Here is a 21524-nt window from a genome sequence, read left to right as displayed (position 1 = left end):
AATAAAAGATGACTGAATGATTGACAATTTTAGTAATCCTGTGCAACGATGGAACAGAGGACAACAATTGGCAAATCACCCTATATGCAAACATTTTTTTCCTTCCATATACATGAAGAGTCCACAGGCGGATCCATGATTCAAAGTTTTCATAAAGAAATTCAGTTTCTGCTGTCCGCTAGCTTCAAAATAATGCAATTTTGGTGAACTAAAACCTAGTATCCTCTACGATATTCCTGAAAATTTTGATTTACAAAAAATCGTGCTGGTGTGAAATATTCTTCAAAAAACTAATTTAAGTTTCAATATTATTTTGCGTTTCTTGTTCTTCTAAATGCTCAACAACATTTTCAAACAAGTTTTAATAAATTAAGCAAGGCCACAAAAATTTGCCTTGGATCTTAATATGCAATTTTTCTATCAGCTTTTGTTTCGCAAATAACTTCTGAAAATATTTTAAAATCATTTAAGAAATTTCTGCATTTTTTTTGACAAAACTTTGAAACAAAAACATATTATTTTAAAATAAAGGTTTCAATTCAATTTTCAACTTTCCCCAAGACTTCAATTAATTTTTAATTTAAAGAGTTTTATAATTTGTTTACTTTTTGTCTTTTTCAATTTGATTAAAAAAAAAAAGAATTTTTGATATTTTTAAACCAAAAAATCAATCGTTTTGCAGGTTTGAAAAAGTTTTGTTAAATTAATTTTTTTTTTTTGCTTTATTCAGTAATGTCAGAAATACATGTAATAGTATTTTTCAAATTTTCCAAAATTGTAGAATTTAACTTTTTTAGATGATGCATCATTATCTTAAAAATATTATTCCTTAATTGAAATAAATAAGTTTAATAAACAAATTCAGAATCAGATTTTTCTTCAACATAGATTTGTTATCACTTAAAACAAAACTGATGCAATTTAAAGCTCATAAACTCCGTATTACCAAAACGCAAGGTAAAAGACAAAGTATGACAAAAGATTCGAGTTCAGGATGATTAAATCTTCAAAATCAATTATTCAATCACGGGCATCAAAATGCTGTTCCTTTGTATTATCACTTAAATTCTTTCAATGAGTTTTTTAAATGGTAAGACGCCTAAATCCTTCTAAAATGTTAAGAAATTTTTTTCTTCATCTTCATATTTTATTTTAATTTTCAAATAAAATAAGTGATTTTTAAAGTCAAATTATTTAAATTTAATAAAATATTTTTTTATAGGTTTGTCAAAAATTTTGTGTTCTGAAAACAGCTTTTGAAACGAAATTATTAATAAGAAAAACATTATTAGTTTTCATTATTTTAAGTTATTTTTTTTTAAATAGATCATGATTTTTTATTTATCTTTAGAAAGTTCGAAAAATGATTTTTAGTAGCAACTTTAAGAGGGTAATTTTAATGCGCAATGTTAACTAAATTTTTGATTATCTTTGCGCTTTCAATATTTAAAAAAAGGAATTCATTATTTTTATTTTATCGGTTTCTTATAAATCATTTCACCCCAAAAATGAGAATGAGAATAAGAATGAGAATGAGAATGAGAATGAGAATGAGAATGAGAATGAGAATGAGAATGAGAATGAGAATGAGAATGAGAATGAGAATGAGAATGAGAATGAGAATGAGAATGAGAACGAGAATGAGAATGAGAATGAGAATGAGAATGAGAATGAGAATGAGAATGAGAATGAGAATGAGAATGAGAATGAAAATGAGAATGAGAATGAGAATGAGAATGATAATGAGAATGAGAATGAGAATGAGAATGAGAATGAGAATGAGAATGAGAATGAGAATGAGAATGAGAATGAGAATGAGAATGAGAATGAGAATGAGAATGAGAATGAGAATGAGAATGAGAATGAGAATGAGAATGAGAATGAGAATGAGAATGAGAATGAGAATGAGAATGAGAATGAGAATGAGAATGAGAATGAGAATGAGAATGAGAATGAGAATGAGAATGAGAATGAGAATGAGAATGAGAATGAGAATGAGAATGAGAATGAGAATGAGAATGAGAATGAGAATGAGAATGAGAATGAGAATGAGAATGAGAATGAGAATGAGAATGAGAATGAGAATGAGAATGAGAATGAGAATGAGAATGAGAATGAGAATGAGAATGAGAATGAGAATGAGAATGAGAATGAGAATGAGAATGAGAATGAGAATGAGAATGAGAATGAGAATGAGAATGAGAATGAGAATGAGAATGAGAATGAGAATGAGAATGAGAATGAGAATGAGAATGAGAATGAGAATGAGAATGAGAATGAGAATGAGAATGAGAATGAGAATGAGAATGAGAATGAGAATGAGAATGAGAATGAGAATGAGAATGAGAATGAGAATGAGAATGAGAATGAAAATGAGAATGAGAATGAGAATGAGAATGAGAATGAGAATGAGAATGAGAATGAGAATGAGAATGAGAATGAGAATGAGAATGAGAATGAGAATGAGAATGAGAATGAGAATGAGAATGAGAATTAGAATGAGAATGAGAATGAGAATGAGAATGAGAATGAGAATGAGAATGAGAATGAGAATGAGAATGAGAATGAGAATGAGAATGAGAATGAGAATGAGAATGAGAATGAGAATGAGAATGAGAATGAGAATGAGAATGAGAATGAGAATGAGAATGAGAATGAGAATGAGAATGAGAATGAGAATGAGAATGAGAATGAGAATGAGAGTGAGAGTGAGAATGAGAATGAGAATGAGAATGAGAATGAGAATGAGAATAAGAATGAGAATGAGAATGAGAGTGAGAATGAGAATGAGAATGAGAATAAGAATGAGAATGAGAATGAAAGTTTATAAGTCTCATTTCATAATTCAATTACAGTTTTATTCTGTTTAAAAAGCTTTTATAAAACGCCATTTAATTTTTATTTACATTTGTTTTTTTAATAAACAGAATGAGTAAAGTTGAAGACACCAACAAATGCATTTTAATTATTCGGAAAATTCCAACCCTTTCTTTAATTTCTTTCATTAACTAAAGGTTGACCACCAAAAGTTCATCAAAGAAGGTCTTTTTCAGAGGCTTGACCATCTTCAATTCAAATTGTCCAACGAATGACCAAAGATCTCAGAAACAGAAGTTTCTTAGAGGGTGAGTGATGTTTTCGCATCAATTATCTCACCATTGTCAAAATCTTATAAATTAGAAGATAACGAAGTCAACCATAGCCGTCACCTTCGCCGAATATCACTGCTGGCTGCTAACTTTCTTTAAAGATATTCATTGGATCTGTTTCTGAATTTGATGGAATAGCCAGGTGCCGAATAAAGCAAAAAGGGAATAAAAACAAACGAAAGTCTTAGAAATGTGGCAAAAGCGCTGCGAACCGAAACCTGGTACGGTTTGGTTTGGTTTTGAACTTTTTCGTCATTTTTTTTTTTTGTTCGCTCCCTTGGAATAGGAACAATAAATGGAAAAGCTTTGGACTCTCCAAGAAAAACCAACCCCATCGTCACTATGTCGACAGCAACCGGTAGGATTCCTCGGAGCGAGCGAGTGAATATTAATGATGTCGATCACGTTCTGCCAGTGCAGCACACGTGACAAACTCTTTGCCGCCATCGGGTTATGTTTTTCATTGTTATTCATGAGAATCTGGTGAGGGGTAAGAATATTTACAACAGTAAGATACGCATCTCCAGCAGCACAAATGTAATCCAATGCAAACAAATTCGTGAGTTTCGATTGCGGCGCACGGAGACATCGATTCGCGCTGGGAAGACTATCGAAAACCAATAATAACGCATTGATTTAGGTTGATTTGCAATATGGTGAAGGGGGTGATCAGTGTTCCTGGAATATTTTCCTTAATTGTGAAGATCCTTTTTTTTTGCATTTCATGAAAAGGAACAAATATCGTGCAACAAATCAACTCCAAATAATACTTAAAGCCAATCCATCCGAATTTTTGATTGATGTTATATTTGCAAAACTCTTTAGAGGTTCAACGAATTCATTACAGTTTCGAATTATGAGTTCGGATGATGCGTGTTCGATTTTTGGTGGTTTGGATTCTCGTCCAAATAATTGATCAATTTTCTTGAGAGAATTCATTTAAGCTTTTTTTTTTATTGTGGATACATTTTATTTGTCTGTTCGGAAAAATACAAGTTTTTTTTTATAGGAATTTAACCCATTAAGGTCATTCTTCCTCGAATACAATAAATTTTGATAAACCTCCTATTTTTCTAAAATCATTCTTCCAATTTGAAAAACCAAATGGTGGCTCCAGAGAGCTGCTCGAAGATGTTCATCCTTATTCTTGTTTATTATCGGAAGTTTACCAATTTCTTACTCAATCTTTCGAATATAGTTCGTTGTGGTTTTATTTTCATTTTTAGTCGAACGTATTTCTACTACCGCATAGCAAACGATTCCGATGCTGCGAACCAGGAGCGTTTATGAAGCTGAGAATGGTTGTCAAGTTTTACAGATTTTGGGTCTTCATAGGAGTTGTTCTTTTATCCAAGCTCTATAATGCAGATGTTTTCAATTCTTTTTAAAATTATAGCCAATTTTAGAGTTTGGCGAACGGTCAGCTATTTATTTGGCTATTTGTTTAAATAAACAATCAGACAATGCTTAAAAGAAGTGTTTTTAATAAAAAAAAAATAAGGAAATTATTGATATTTTTCCTAATAACCGCATAAGAAATTATATTTTCCTCATAAAAAGACATAGTTTCTTGAAAAAAGTTAAAAAGGGCAAACGGGCAGATCGCTTTCAAATTTTGTAAATCTTTAAATATTATATTAGAAATGAGTCATAGATATTCGAATATTTCAAAATGCCTCTGTTAATTTGCAATGAGTGAAAGCTCATTTTGTTGACATTTTATACGATTACTATTTATTTTCGAATAAGTTGGACTAAGTAACACCATACACAATAAGTTCCAACCAAAACCATTAATGGCAGATTCGATGTCTGATTACAGATTCAGATTCAGCATTATTGAGATTTCAGATTCAGGTATCAAATTCTTATTTCAGATTTGAAAATCAGATTCAGCTTCAGATTTCAGATTCAGCTTAATTCAGATTTTTGATTTAGATTTCGGATTTCAAATTCAAATTCAGTATTCAGATTCAGATTTCAGAATTTCGATTCAGATTCAGAATTTAATTCAGATTTCAGATTCATAGTTCAGATTTAGAATTTATTTAGAAACAAAAATCGTATTCAGATTTAAGATTCAGAATTCACATTCTTATCCAGAGTGGTTATTTGTATTTTTACCATAACATACACAGATTAATATTTTGGAATATTCTAGGATTTTTCAAATGGCAATCTTTGTGTGTTTTTTATTGAAATTTTTGGGGTGTGGCTTATCTTATTTAAATAATTTTGAAACTGGTTCTAAATTGTTTGTTTTTTATTGAATTATTAACTAGATCTAAATGGAAAACAATAAGTTTAAAGCCCTGGTTAAGTGATATTTAAAAAATAGAAAATTTTCCTCTGAAAACGTATCCCGTTTAAATCATTTATTCATAAATAAAAACATATGTACGTACATCAATAAAACAAATAACATTTTTTTAAATCTGAATCTGAAATCTGAAATCTGAATCTGAAATCTGAATCTGAAATCTGAATCTGAATCTGAAATCTGAATCTGAAATCTGAATCTGAAATCTGCATCTGAAATCTGCATCTGAAATCTGAATCTGAAATCTGAATCTGAAATCTGAATCTGAAATCTGAATCTGAAATCTGAATCTGAAATCTGAATCTGAAATCTGAATCTGAAATCTGAATCTGAAATCTGAATCTTAAATCTGAATCTGAAATCTGAATCTGAAATCTGAATCTGAAATCTGAATCTGAAATCTGAATCTGAAATCTGAATCTGAAATCTGAATCTGAAATCTGAATCTAAAATCTGAATCTGAAATCTGAATCTGAAATCTGAATCTGAAATCTGAATCTGAATCTGAAATCTGAATCTGAAATCTGAATCTGAAATCTGAATCTGAAATCTGAATCTGAAATCTGAATCTGAAATCTGAATCTGAAATCTGAATCTGAAATCTGAATCTGAAATCTGAATCTGAAATCTGAATCTGAAATCTGAATCTAAAATCTGAATCTGAAATCTGAATCTGAAATCTGAATCTGAAATCTGAATCTGAAATCTGAATCTGAAAGAATCTGAAATCTGAATCTGAAATCTGAATCTGAAAGAATCTGAAATCTGAATCTGAAATCTGAATCTGAAATCTGAATCTGAAATCTGAATCTGAAATCTGAATCTGAAATCTGAATCTGAAATCTGAATCTGAAATCTGAATCTGAAATCTGAATCTGAAATCTGAATCTGAAATCTGAATCTGAAATCTGAATCTGAAATCTGAATCTGAAATCTGAATCTGAAATCTGAATTTGAAATCTGAATCTGAAATCTGAATCTAAAATCTGAATCTGAAATCTGAATCTGAAATCTGAATCTGAAATCTGAATCTGAAATCTGAATCTGAAATCTGAATCTGAAATCCGAATCTGAAATCTGAATCTGAAATCTGAATCTGAAATCTGAATCTGAAATCTGAATCTGAAATCTGAATCTGAAATCTGAATCTGAAATCTGAATCTGAAATCTGAATCTGAAATCTGAATCTAAAATCTGAATCTGAAATCTGAATCTGAAATCTGAATCTGAATCTGAAATCTGAATCTGAAATCTGAATCTGAAATCTGAATCTGAAATCTGAATCTGAAATCTGAATCTGAAATCTGAATCTGAAATCTGAATCTGAAATCTGAATCTGAAATCTGAATCTGAATCTGAAATCTGAATCTGAAATCTGAATCTGAACTCTGAATCTGAAATCTGAAATCTGAATCTGAAATCTGAATCTGAAATCTGAATCTGAAATCTGAATCTGAAATCTGAATCTGAAATCTGAATCTGAATCTGAAATCTGAATCTGAAATCTGAATCTGAAATCTGAATCTGAAATCTGAATTTGAAATCTGAATCTGAAATCTGAATCTAAAATCTGAATCTGAAATCTGAATCTGAAATCTGAATCTGAAATCTGAATCTGAAATCTGAATCTGAAATCTGAATCTGAAATCTGAATCTGAAATCTGAATCTGAAATCTGAATCTGAAATCTGAATCTGAAATCTGAATCTGAAATCTGAATCTGAAATCTGAATCTGAAATCTGAATCTGAAATCTAAATCTGAAATCTGAATCTGAAATCTGAATCTGAAATCTGAATCTGAAATCTGAATCTGAAATCTGAATCTGAAATCTGAATCTGAAATCTGAATCTGAAATCTGAATCTGAAATCTGAATCTGAAATCTGAATCTGAAATCTGAATCTGAAATCTGAATCTGAAATCTGAATCTGAAATCTGAATCTGAAATCTGAATCTGAAATCTGAATCTGAAATCTGAATCTAAAATCTGAATCTGAAATCTGAATCTGAAATCTGAATCTGAGATCTGAATCTGAAATCTGAATCTGAAATCTGAATCTAAAATCTGAATCTGAAATCTGAATCTGAAATCTGAATCTGAAATCTGAATCTAAAATCTGAATCTGAAATCTGAATCTGAAATCTGAATCTGAAATCTGAATCTGAAATCTGAATCTGAAATCTGAATCTGAAATCTGAATCTGAAATCTGAATCTGAAATCTGAATCTGAAATCTGAAACTGAAATCTGAATCTGAAATCTGAATCAGAATCTTAAATCTGAATCAGAAATCTGAATTCATAAATTTTCGATGAAATGAATTCAATTGAAATGATTACACAAAAATCTGGATTTAAAATCTGGATTTAGAGGCTTAAACTGAATCCTGTTTTATTTTTCTTCTGTTTTTCATCCCTAGAACACACCATTCTGAAACCCAAACTCAGATTTTTTAATCCAGAATTTCGAATTCGAATACAATAACTTCAAGCAGCCGTCACCCGTCGCCCGTCGGCCCAGTTAAGTTCTTCATAAAAATGCTCCCAAGTCGAATAAGAAGACATATCGGCCTCGGCGTGCGCGAGTGTCGCCGAAATATAACCGGTTTTTCCTAAGTCGGGTTACCCAGTACTCAATTTTGTGAATTTTCTGTCGATTTTCGAGAGGACGCGCTTACTGGGGGATATTATTTCGAGAAAAAGAGAAACAGTAGCTTGTGCTAACAATCCCTAGGCCAAGGTGTGTATATATTCAGGAGGTGTTCCCGAATAACTAATTCCCGATTCAGCCATTTTGGCTATGTAGGCTATGCAACTATACGGAACTCATGAAGTTTGTTTACCAACAAACCACCGAAAAGCTGAGCAAAAAATAAACAAACTCATTGAGAGCCCCGCTCACTCCTCGCCTACTTACTGGGAAAGTCGGAGAACCTAGTGTATCAAAAGAACTTGCCCTAGGCTTGAGTACAGTTAGTTTGTTTACAAGTGGTTGTTGCCAGTGTTGCCAGTAATTCACCGAAACTACTCGAAACTTTTTGTTAGGTGAATGCAAATAAGGTAAAATCTTCCTTTTTGCTAGGTAAATTTAAAAAAACGTAAAATTTACCTTTTTGGTGAATGAAAAAAGGTAAAATTTACCAAGAAAGATGGGTGGAAAAAATCACCCAATTTCTCGTTAAATTTTACCTTTAATTATTTTCCGTGTAGGAAATTCATTTTGAAATTTAAGATTTCCAAATTCTCAAAAATGAAATAAGGGAGGACATAAACACTCTTGTGGCAAGTAAGTTTTCAAAATAAGGACTAAGTCTGTGGTAGCGGAAATATTTGGTTGTCACGTTTCATGTCATACGCGCTGTAGAAAAAACATACAGTCTCATTCGGTGTACAAACATTTTTCAAGAAGCCTCCATAGCCCAAAAACTCAAATCATATGATGTGCAAAACCGGAATCTGCACGATTTCTAGAAAGACCCTTCCTACAGAAACGAAAACGATCTTGACACGAACAAAGCTCACAAAGACAAGAACCTGAAGCGCCTGTCACCGGAAATGGGACTTTTAAATATTCCCACTACTTATGACTCACCGTTCTTTCAATAACAAACAAGTGTTTAAAACTGGTTATCAGGGTAGGAAAATTGAGGAAATATTTTGGGTTGAGTTGTACCTTTAAAGCGGTGAAGAAAATCTCAACTCAACTAAATAAACAGCTTTTTTTTTCTAAATTAATACAAACACCTTTTCTCGCGAAGTTTGCTCTCGATAAACTTTATTAAATTGACGCCCTCTCTGGTTGTTATCGGTTTCGGATCTCTGCGTATCCGGATCCAAACATTCTGTACCTAATCTAGATAAATCAGTTACCAAAGCAGATCTCGCAGAAAACGATGGATAACCCACTTGTTTCACTATTTTTCAACGGTCGCCATAGAGCAACTAAGAACGATTTGGGTGGAAGTTTGAAAGTAAGCGTCGTTGATTGTAAAAATTTACTTGAACTACCGAAACTGCTAATGACAATTCCATCATATAGAGCAATGAGATTAAGACTTACTTTCAATTGAACAACTCCAGTGTCTTGAAAATTCTGTTTATGAAGTTGACCAATTTGTACATAAATTCATGCAAAAACACGAAAAATTAAAAAATAAAAAAGTTTAAAAAATCAGATAGCCACAAAACAACAATACGTTCTCACTAAAACGGCCCCAAAAACTCGATCGACCAACTCTTTTCGAATGAAATGGGCAAAAGATGGGTAAGGATTTTGCATAAGTCTCATTTAACAAATGAGTTAAAGCTGGACGGACACACAATGATGATGGCTGCTCGCCTCATGTTTATCCAACCGTTTGCGAGTTGATGCGATTTGGAAACGGTAGCTAGCGAAAATATTTATCGAAACTTTTTCCACACGGCGGCGCATCTATTTCATCCCAAAAGGTAAGGAGAGATTATTTCTGGTAGCTGGATCTGAGGTAGAGGAATTAATAGGAATTCTCATTTTGCTTTCCAAAGGATTTATGTGGATTTCCCAACTTTCAAAGGGAGTGTAGCATATCTCAACGAATTTTCTTGATTTCTAGATATTAGAGGTAATTTTTAATATTGTTAAAATCTGAATTCAAATTTAATTTTCTGATTTTCAGCTAAGCCAAAGATTCGCAAATATGATACCTTTGAAACTTAAACTCTCTGGATATTGTGATGGTCAAAAGTTTGTCTACGAATGGGCATACCTTAAACGAAATTTTGGAAACTATTTGATTTCGATTTTCAACTGGTTAAAACAGTTTGAAAGTATTCGTTCAAACCAAACACAGAGGTTTTTGCCAGAGGAGTTGGCATTTAGTAGATCTGTTGCGTAAATAAAAACAAAATAAATTATTGGAACATTTTCTTCAGATACATGATGTAAAACTGTTAAAAATACCTTTTATTTTTAACTAGAAATAAGTTAATCTAAGATACTAAACAAAAAATGAAATCTGAACTCATACCTAGTTAAGCTTATAACTCTGAAGCGATGTATTAAATTCATAAAAGTGTAAAAAAATTCACCTAAAGTTACCAAGACACTTGAGCTCCGGTAAGCATATGAAAATAACATTATCAATCTTAGACGTCAAGCGGAGCTTGAAAGTGATATGCAGAGTGCCCTGGGCACAAAATGTCAAAACAACCTTCCGGCATTCATCGAGCGAGTCTCAGCTGGTCAACATCTTTACTATGATTCCGATTAAAGTTTTTAAACCCCCGGTTGATAGTTGTTTTTCTTAGTGGATCAAATGAAAATTAAACCCGAAAGAATCTCTCTTTAGTAATCTCAGAAGATCGTGCCCACATCCAAAACCGACAGTGTGGTTTATCCCAAAAAAAGTTTATTGTTTTTTATACACAAATCTCATCACTCTTGAGCAACCAAGGTTCTAGGGCTAAAAAACAAAAGGGCACAGTCAAGTCAAAACGGAAATAAAACTATGAAAGTCGGGTTCTATCTGCAAATCCAAGGATGGATTACCCAGAAAATCAATTAAAGAACGCTTCCAGTTCATTACGAAAGAAGGTAGCAAGGAGATGAAAAAAACGCAACTATCGTAGAAAAGTGAATTGGGTCTCGGAATTTTTCTACCCTTTCCACAGCAACCTAGAAGCGAGAGTTTAATCTCTATTTTTCTCTGATATTTCCAGCATCCTTTCGTCGGAGGAGATATCGCCGGTTTCGGGCTATTCGGTGAAGGCGGGCCACGTGCAGCCGCATAACACCCTGGAAAATGGACTTCTGATAGCGGCCAACGTGTCGATCGGGCATCTGCGGAAGCACAAGTATTTCTACTACATTCCAAGGTACACATGTAGATACCATTTGAAACGTTTAATAAGAACGAGAAATCGTTCACTGTCTAATTGGAAAAATTGCGACGCGATTTGATAGTCTTTTTTTATAAAAAAAAAACGAACACAAACACATACAGGATCTCGATGAAACTTGATGTTTCCTCGAAGAGATTCCTTTTTTCTTAAGTCTAAGCGCGTACATCTTACGAGGATATGATGGCTAGCATCTTACAAATGCTAAAACCACCAACCCACAGAAAGTGTACTCTGTTTGCCGTGACCGTCATTCGATCTCATGCTCGCTGGCTTAGAAGACTTGGAGGCTATCCTCTACGCCACGGGCTGCGGAAATGGTAAAACACATAAAATTTTAAAAAAAATGAAATTCTGGAGAACATAATCATTGATTCGGAATTGATAACTGGCTGTTTTTGATCATTGTTGAAAGTCAAAGGTTATTGGCGTATTTTGGCGTTTCTTGTTTTGAGTTCAGCTCTATTTGGCGTTTCTCATATTTCTTGCCAAAGTTCCACAACACCACCCTCTCGCTTGTTTTTCTTCGTTCTCTTTACGATGTTCAACTTTAATAATGAATTATAAAATCCAAAAAAATATTTAAAAAAAAAATACAAAAAAATCAAATCTAAAAAAAAAAATTACGACCTTCTGCGTTCTCCGAGAAATATATGTAAATATATGGCTTGATTTTAAATATTTTTAGCTAAGTTTGTTATTGATTCGGATAATAATATTATCAAATAATGTGTATACATCGCGGTAAGTAAGAACGATAGTTTCTTACTCATCATGAATGTCATAAATTTTAAATGTAAAAATATTGCATTAAAAATTTTCTACTTACTTAATGTTCCCGCGCCGATCCTCCGGTGCATAGTGCCGTGGTGAAAGACCTCCACTCTGTTGACGATCCGGAGCCAGCGTCTTCACTTGGTTCCAGTCAAAATTCTCGTTCGAATTTCGGCGGCTAGACTTCGCTGCCACGAGTTTCTCGGTCTGCCTCTTCTTCGATATCCTTCTGGATTCCATTCAAGCGCCTGCAAATCTCGTTCTCATCTCTTCGCAGCGTGTGCCCAATCTATCTCCACTTAAAGGGTGATACGGTCAAAATTTGGTCATGGGAAAACGCGTGTAAATCGGTGAAATCGTTTTTTCAAATTAAATTTCTTTTTCAAGTTTAATTAGTATAAAATTCAGGAAAAATATTCAGTTAGGCTTCCGCTTTTCCAAATCCGAATTGCTTAACCCCTGCCATCAGATTTTGTACAGCCACCTTGTCCACCTTCTTCGCCGCAGAAAGCCAGTTTGCCTTGAACTGCTGCTCGTCCTTAGCAGTTTTTTTGGTCTTCTTTACCCAGCAAACATTTATGAAGGTATAACGCAGGAACAACATAATTATTCAAACAAATATACCAGATGAAAAGATTGTATTGAACTTACCAAAATAGCATATAGCTACAAAAGTGGAGGCGATATATCTACAATGACAAGATTCATCGATTCGATTTTCCCACAAAAAGCTAAATAAAAGAAAAAAAAATATCCCCGACCGAGACTTGAACTCCAGTCCTCCGAGTTCGCTGCCCGATATCCTACCACGATGCCAACTCATCAGTTGATATGATACACGCTATTAGGATATATTGACAGTTTTACACGAACACCACCTTAGCAGGAGGCCTCAGCCCTAACCTCAAACCATGGGAGAACAGAATCAATTTTTGAGAAGGGCGCACGATAAACGCGATTTTGCGGTACTAATATCGACAAATTCGCCCTGTGGAAAAGCGACACACAGATGCTCGTGTTTTGATTTTTTTGGATGGTCAGGGCAGCCAAGTGCATTGATATTGGGAAAATGATTATATTTTAAATTGAATTTTTATTGAAAAACGTTTTCATGAGTACTGAGAATTTGCAACTTTCCCCTAGATATCTATTAGAATATGAAATTAAACGCAACATTTATCTGAACTGAATAATAAATGTTTGTATCGCACACTTAAACGATGTAGCGAATTATGTGAAAATGTTATAAATAATCAGAGCATGCAGGCTATTATTTTCATAGTCAACATCAACGTGGCTTTTATTAATTTACTTTTTTTTTGTAACAGTGAATGATTTTGCATTCGTTTAGAAGTTGGAAACAACTCTTTTTACTTTACCGAGCAGTACATGAAAATATATTTCAGATGTTTTAAATTCACCTTGAAAATTCATTAGCGGAAGATGGCTTATCTTCATCAATTTTATTAGAGACGCCCCGTAATGAATTCAAACGATTAGCTGTTGATTGTAAAAAAATTTAATCAATTCAGAAATATTATAATTAGTTTTAAAAAAAACAAATACTGATTTTAGTAACGCGCCTAGCATCACTGGTGAGGCCGTCAGCTCATCAAAGTTTGAGGTTATGGCTGAGGCCAATTTTTCGCCAATACTGTCGCCCGTATATACCCTTATAGCTCTATAGGTGAGATTTTCTTTTTACGAACCGGCCAAAGGAAGAGAAGGAGAGAGTGTCAATTGAAGGACCGCCCATTTATCGTAAATCAGTTCACTCAAATCGTAAATGTCGAATAAGCATATTCTCAACATTTTGGAGACATATTTACGAATTGACTAAACTGCTATCCGATTCAACTTTTTTTGGGCAAAGCTAGTCGTAAATGAATGATAAAAAAGCTCTCAATACCAACGTGTTTACGATGGTTATTGAAAATGTGTTACTAATCGATTTGGATTATCATTTCTATTACGATTCAATGTTAGCTGGGTAGGTTCCGCTTGACAGTACTGTTCCCAGTATTTCTCAATTGGGCGGAGCTCTGGCGTGTTGGGAGGGTTCTTGTCCTTGGGAACCACCTGCACGTTGTTGGCGGCGTACCACTCCATGGCCTTTTTACCGTAATGGCAAGATGCCAAATCCGGCCAAAACAGTACGGAACAACCGTGTTTCTTCAGGAAAGGCAGCAGACGTTTATTCAAACACTCTTTCACGTAAATTTCTCGGTTGACAGTCCCGGAAGCTATGAAAATGCTGCTTTCCAAGCCACAGGTACAGATGGCTTGCCAAACCAGGTATTTCTTCGCGAACTTTGACAGTTTCATGTGCTTGAAAATATCTGCTACCTTTCCCCTTCCTTTTGCCGTATAAAACTCCTGTCCCGGAAGCTGCTTGTGGTCGGCTTTGTCGTTGGTTTCGTCGTCCATTACCATGCAGTCAAACTTCGTCGGTATCATCGTGTACAGCATCCGGGATCGCGCTTTGGCCGTCGTATTTTGTTTATCATCGCGCTTTGGAGTCACTACCTTCTTGTAAGTCGATAGTCCGGCTCGTTTTTTGGCTCGATGCACGGTTGTAGACGATACACCCAGCTTATTTGCGGCATCTCGGAGAGAGAGGTTAGGGTTTAGCTTGAAACTACCGGCAACTCTCTTTGTCGTCTCAGCGGCTTCCGATTTTCGATTTCCCCCGATCCAGACTTCCTGGCTGTCGACAAACGTTCCCCAAACACTTTAATAACATTTGTAACGGTTGATTTGGCAACTTTTAGCGATTTTGCCAGCTTTGCGTGCGAGTAGCTCGGATTTTCGCGATGCGCGAGCAAAATTTTGATACGCTGCTTTTCTTCCTTGGACGGCATTTTGACAACTGAAGAGTGAATTCAAAAATGAAAATAGGAGCAACATTCTATACACACACACACACAAACCTTCAAAATGAGGGGTGTTCAGGGTTTTTAAATGCAAAATTGAAGGAAATACGTCAAGTTGATATTGACCAAATTTTGACCGTATCACCCTTCAAAAAGTTTGTATCTCTGAAGATTAAAAAAAGTCGGTGCACAAAACTCAAGCAGCTGTCACTTGCAATTCACTGGACTGATTGGCACCAAATATTTTTTGTTGATTTACTTAGAGTGTTGAGTTTGTATTTTATCCACTAAATAATTGAGCTCGGTAATGAAATGTAGGGATTTTTTTCAAAATTATCATTAGTTTCCCTCATATGGCTAACATTACATGAGCAAATGGTAATAAAATTCGTATAAGCTTCAAATTCAGAGCTTCTAATTTTTAATTTTGTTTTGAATTTTAATGGAATAAAAAAAAATGAAAAAGTTGAGGGGGTGAATACGGCTATAAGACTGGAAAATTTAAATATTTTTTGACTGACGTCATACATTTATTGCCTTCACTATGCAGTTTCATTTTTATTCGCTCAGATAGAAGAAATCAAAAAAAACTTTATATTTACGGAATCATGTGATTTAAGTTTTTCTTCGGTTTGAGAAATTTATACCATATTTAACGGTTTAACAGATCTTGGTCGTCATAGGAAGTTGAAAAAGATTTTTGGCTGTGTGATTACCCAAGCAACCAAAGGTCCCATATCTACTTAAACTCGTGCGTCCAAAGTTCGAATTTCGCTGAACAAAGGTTCCAAATGGAATTAGTACCGAATTTTCTTGAATGTGAGCATGAAAGTTACAAAAGGTTCCTCAAATAGCCTTCTGTGGACTTGAAGTTCCAAAAAGTTCCTCAAATAGCCTTTTTGTGACATAAAATTAATAAATCATTTTTTGTTGCTTGGGAATTGTTGTTCCCAATCGGATTGGGAAGCACGTGCTTTACCAATCCATCGGGTTGGATGTATGGGTGAACGTAATTGCGCCTCTCGCTATTACTTCTCCCAGCCATTCAATTGATGCGGGACAAAGGGTCTAGAACGCACCTTTGAAGCTTTCCATAAAATATGCTCTTGGCTCATTTTCAACATCTTTCAATTTTCTTCTATTAAGCATCTGCTTTGTCTATCCGTCATTTAATTTCAATCTTTAATTCTTCTATCAAGAATTTTCGTAGTCAAAAGTTCACCGCAATGCCATTAAACTATCATAATAATAAATTCATAATTAAAACAAAAGGAAACAAAATTCACTTCTTCCGAGGTGCAAAGAATCTGAAAATTGATTTTTACTAATTAAGGGGCACTGAATGCCTATGTCTATATTTTCTATCAGTTTTTGGTTCCGATATAACTTTTGAAAAAAAAAAATTGTGCACTTTCTAGCAAAAGTGCAAAATATCAAAAAGATTTAGAACAAATGGTTTAAACCTAATGATCAATTTTTCTGAAGATTGTGAATTATTTACCGTGAACTTAAATATTAAAAACATCTCCTTATAAATATTTTTGATTTGATAGAAGTATCTTCAATCTAAAGGGTCGTTTTTGGAAAGACATCAGTGTATCAGGAACAAGAATAAGGAAAACAAGCTAGTTTAAGGAAAATTCTAACACATTTTTCACTTTACTTTTGAACTTTTTATCACTGCCTCAAAGTTTGAAATAGGAGTTTCCTTAAGAAAAACCTAGGAGCACAGGAGGTGTAGGAAAACTCGATCGCACCATTCACCAAAATGGATCCCACCAAAATGGACGGTTTCTATAGTTGGTGATATTGACTTACCTTTGTTTCTGAATTTTTCAAAAAAAAATATCTTTTTAATATATAGGGAAAAAAGGTTGTTAATTGATCCTGGGAAGTATCCTACTAACAATCCTTCCTTCATCCCTCATTGACTACTAGGACGTGGCCGGCGCCGTTATTGATCATTTTCAAAGGGAGAGCATGAGCTTTGTGCATTGTGAATGAACTGCCAGTTCCAAGCACCATTCTTTTGGCCCAACAAAACTGATGGCCTCGATCAATCACGGAGTAGCAACCATTGGCGAGGTAGAACTTGTTCTGCTTAGTCACGCCAGCGATCATGGAATTTGAAGAGAGTAAGTTGAAGAAAGTCTAATCAAATATGTTATATGAAGCTTTAAATGAATGATCATATCTAAGCACTTCAAGTTCAATGATTTAAGGTGGATAGGAGTTGTCAACTAAGCTAAGCTAAGCTAAGATTGTGAATTATTTATCGTGATTTTTGGGGGGAAAAATTATAGAAGTTAGTGTGGTTCCTTGTTTTGTAAAATACGGAAATTTTGAAAACATTTAAACCAAACTCAACCTTGGATATTTTTTTACGCACAAGTGAAAATACTTTTCAGCCTTCAACAAAGTTGTGAAATAGATAAAAAAAAATTCAAAATCAAATACTTCACTAAAAAAAACTTCCTTTTGTAATGTTATAATGTGATCTATTCAATTTTTAGAAAAAAAAGTAAAATTTATTTTTTTTCCAATCGTCGTACCTTCGGAACAAGATTATCTAGACAAAATAAGACAAAATCTACTTCATCAGTCATCATTGATAGATTTAACTCTAAACTGATTGGTTTTGAAATTACAAAATGCCACTAAACTAGAAGTGATAGTAAAAATCTGACCAAAATCGAGTTTAGTACGCAAAAATCTTCCAAAATCAGTTTGACTATGTTTTAACTAGTCCCTTGTGAATTGAAACAATCCCGTTATCAATCGACTATTTTTTAAGCAACAAGGCTATCAATCAAGCTAAACATTCGGAAGATCTTTTAGTGTTTTCTAACCAACACTGCTGGATTTCACGATCTACACCAATTATTTCGCCGATACTGCTTTAAGCTCATCCACACAAAAATATTGAAATTTCACGTTAATATCCAGTTTAAGGTTTGATTCTCTGAATCTCAAAGATTGGCTATTTAAAATGCAATTGATTAAGGTTCTTCGCTAAAGAATAGTATAAACTATAACCCTTCATTTCATAATTGTTTACTATAATTCAAAATCATTTAAAAAATTTGTTTATCAGTCTTATCGGCGGAAAATGAAATACTTCAGTAAAATAATGAAATATCAGAGTTTTACAATCAGTTTGAAATTCATAGCAGTAATTAACTAACACTAAACTCAAATGTTTGCTTTTTCAAACGTATAGTTGGACCTGAATGCCAAAAAGGTCCTGAATCAATAAATAAAATAAAATAAATAAAAAACGTATAAGGTACACCGGGGTAAGTGGGGACGGTTTTTCGTATAGTTCAACTTTAAAAAATCATTAAATAATCAGCAATGGATCAAATTTGATAAAATCGCATTCAATGTGATACAGAACATGTTGTTTACAAATGCTGAAGAGATGAGCTTGATAGACGAAAAGCGAAAAAAGTTATCACGTAAATAGTTATGGACTGTCGGTGTCTTCACTTACCCCGCTTTATGGGGTAAGTGGGGACGGTAGATTTTCCCTTTGATTTCTCAGGAAATTTTCAACAAATTTATGTTTTCTTGGTTGAATACGTTACTTTATTGCTCGAACCGTCCAAAATTTTGAAAAAACTTCATGGTAGCGATTATTGTGTGTAATTTATGTTGTAACACACGAGATCGGATTTTATCGGAAATATATACTTATTCCAGAAAACACAAGTACTTTTCATGATCCGAATGCTAAATAAAGCTAAAATGTATTGAATGAAGGAGAGAAAATTGAAAAAATGTGTAGTATATATAAAGCCGTCTCCACTTACCCCAGGTAGGGTTTGGAGACAACATTTTAGATTTTTGAAAATAAACTCTTTTTTCTTAATTTTTAATCGTCGTTTCTTTTTCTAACTTATTGTTTCGAATGTAAGGATTGTTTTAATATAGAGTTTCTCGTCAAGAGCCCAGCTAGTTTAAGAGAAATTTGCGATTGAAAAAGATGCTTATCAACTCCACATCGTAGTTAAACATAGAAAGTTAACAAAAAGTCACCGTGAACATCCGCTTTTGTTGGAACCGCATCTCTTTTACAGTTATTGGATAGATTACAAGTAAATTTAACATTCTGCATTAAAAGTTTGAAAAAATAGTTTACAGTATTGTTTTAATAGCCACCGTCCCCACTTACCCCGGTGTACCTTAGTTACAAAATGAAAGTAATTAAAATTTTATTTTAAGCCTAACGCTGATATTCAGAAGATCAGGTAAAAAATGTTCGTTATAAATTTTCATCTCTCAACAACGTGTGTATTATTTTCATAGCAAGAAATTCTTAAAAGAGTTTTAAAGTGACAATTTTAAACTAGATATACAAATAACGATAATTTTCTATTTATCAACATTTTTTCGCAAATAATATTATAGATTCGCTGGTTGTTGTATAAAAGGTATTAGTAGAAGGATATTGAAATGAGTAAATATATTGAGAATAATTGTTATAAGTTTTCTCTTATTTCATATTTTTCGAAATATATCTGAGTTTGCTCAGTGAAATTCAAGAGGGGTAGTGTGCAACTAATATTGTAGACTCATTTGCAACTGAACCCCTTTCCCCGCCACTCCTCCAATTCCTTCCGCTCTCTAAAAATGATCGTTTTTTCACCAGATTCAACGGCCCATTAAAGTGACTAATTTTTGAAAATTTGGTAAAATTTCGACAAGAGCCAGCTCTAGGACCGCCCCTGGGTTGGATGTATGGGTAAACGTAATTGCGCCCCTCGCTATTACTTCTCCCAGCCATTCAATTGATGCGGGGCAAAAGGTCTAGAACACACCTTTGAAGTTTCCATCAAAATATGCTCTTCGCTCAATCTCAACACCTATAAATTTCTTCTTATAAGCATCTGCTTTATTTATCTGCAATTAAATTTCAATCTTAAATTCTTCCACCAAGAATTTTTGTCATAACGTTCACCATGCGTCAAGCGATTGAGTCAAAAAGAAATTTGGAAATATAATTTGAAGATTAAAAAAAAGTTCAAAACAGATAACAAAACTAAAGATTTCAATGAACATTGAACAACTATCAATAGTCCTTTTTTATTTTTAGAAGTAACAATGCTCCTCACAATCGCAAACAACGAAATTCATCGTCCTACCCAAGCGGCCTCAATTTTCCCATCGAATACAACATTGCTCCCTCAGAGCAACAGCAGGATAGCAGCAAGTCCTTCCAGCCGACGGGACTCCGGCGATTGCGCCATATTCCCAAGTCCTCATCTGCAGTCACTGGAGATGGAGTACAACAAAGTGCATCTTCAGCATCGTTGGATGATGCTTATCAACCGTTAGAATCGGCCATTTCAAAGCCTCAAAAAATCCAACGATACTACATCTACAGCACCGCGCCAAGGCGTCGAAATCTTCCAACTTCCGTAAACGATTTTATGGAAAATAAATCACAACGACCTAATCGAGTTGCAGCCACAGCCTGGAATGTTTCGAGACACCATTTTCAGAACCAAAATGATGATGATTTCAACAACCAAGCCCAAGATGATGGTGGTAGCTTTGAGAGACGTGTCAAGAAACGCAGCGCCGCCGACGATATGTTGAGCAAAAACATCACCTTGATATTGGAAAATCTACTGAAGAGCTATGAAAATTCCCAAATGCCAACCCACGAGCAAGGTAAGTGAAAGTGACAGTTTGCTCCGAACGGGAAAATTCATTTCCATTCATGACGTTGTCGTTTTGTTGTGGTGTTTTTTTTTTTCTTAGGCATTCCAACTGTCGTCAAAACGAACATCCTCATCCGGAGCATGGGACCGGTGTCGGAACTGGACATGGTATGACTTTTTTCTGCTAGTTTTTGTGTGAGTTTTGTGTCTTAAACGAAACTTGAGGTTAAACGATTCCAGATGGTTACAACTGGAGCAATGTACATAGATATGTGTTTTCTTTTTTTCTTTTTTGAGCTGTAAATCAATCACTATCAGCAGACTGTTAGGCTTAGACATCCTTTGATTAACACATATGGCGAAGAATCGTGGAAAATCATTAAGGAGAACAGAACATTTTAGAATACCAAAGAAGAAACTATAACAGTTGTTTTAATAAACATAAGTTTCGTAACATAAAAAAAGATATTAAGTAGATCCTTCAGGGACTCAAAAAAAGTATGGGATAAAAAAAATAAAACATAAAAAGTGTGATAAGCTTACTGAGTTGCTAATATGATTTAAATACAACAAAAATAAAGGTTTTTCAAATCCACGCCAGAATAGAAATGTACAAAATAATGGAAAAGGGATCACTTTCAAGAAAAGTTCCAATGAAAAAGAATGAATCATCTTCACCACTTAGAGGAAGAGCCAATAAACAAAAAAAGAACCTGTACTTTAATATTTCATTTAAAATTTATTTTCATGTTAAATTCAAACAAATGTGATGTAGCCTGTCCCGACTTAAAATTGCACCATGGAAAATACGCTATAGAAAATAACTACGATTTTCATCGGAACACAGTAGACTGATATTTTCACTTA

The 21524-nt window shown here is 33.9% G+C and overlaps 1 protein-coding gene across 1 annotated transcript in view; it reads left to right on the top strand.

Annotated features, from left to right (window-relative positions):
• LOC129739484 (gamma-aminobutyric acid receptor subunit alpha-6) overlaps positions 1 to 21524 on the top strand; it is an 85997-nt gene that overhangs the window by 51308 nt on the left and 13165 nt on the right. Inside the window, exons 3-5 of the mRNA XM_055730957.1 lie at positions 11165 to 11320; positions 20087 to 20667; positions 20758 to 20825. Coding sequence (XP_055586932.1) covers positions 11165 to 11320; positions 20087 to 20667; positions 20758 to 20825 — 805 coding nt within the window. The remainder of the gene's footprint in view (positions 1 to 11164; positions 11321 to 20086; positions 20668 to 20757; positions 20826 to 21524) is intronic.

This window comes from Uranotaenia lowii, chromosome 1 (assembly GCF_029784155.1).
Source record: "Uranotaenia lowii strain MFRU-FL chromosome 1, ASM2978415v1, whole genome shotgun sequence".
In the NCBI taxonomy this organism is placed as follows: domain Eukaryota; kingdom Metazoa; phylum Arthropoda; class Insecta; order Diptera; family Culicidae; genus Uranotaenia; species Uranotaenia lowii.
The sequence above is the reverse complement of the archived record's forward strand: the minus strand, read 5'-3'. Positions and strand labels throughout refer to the sequence as shown.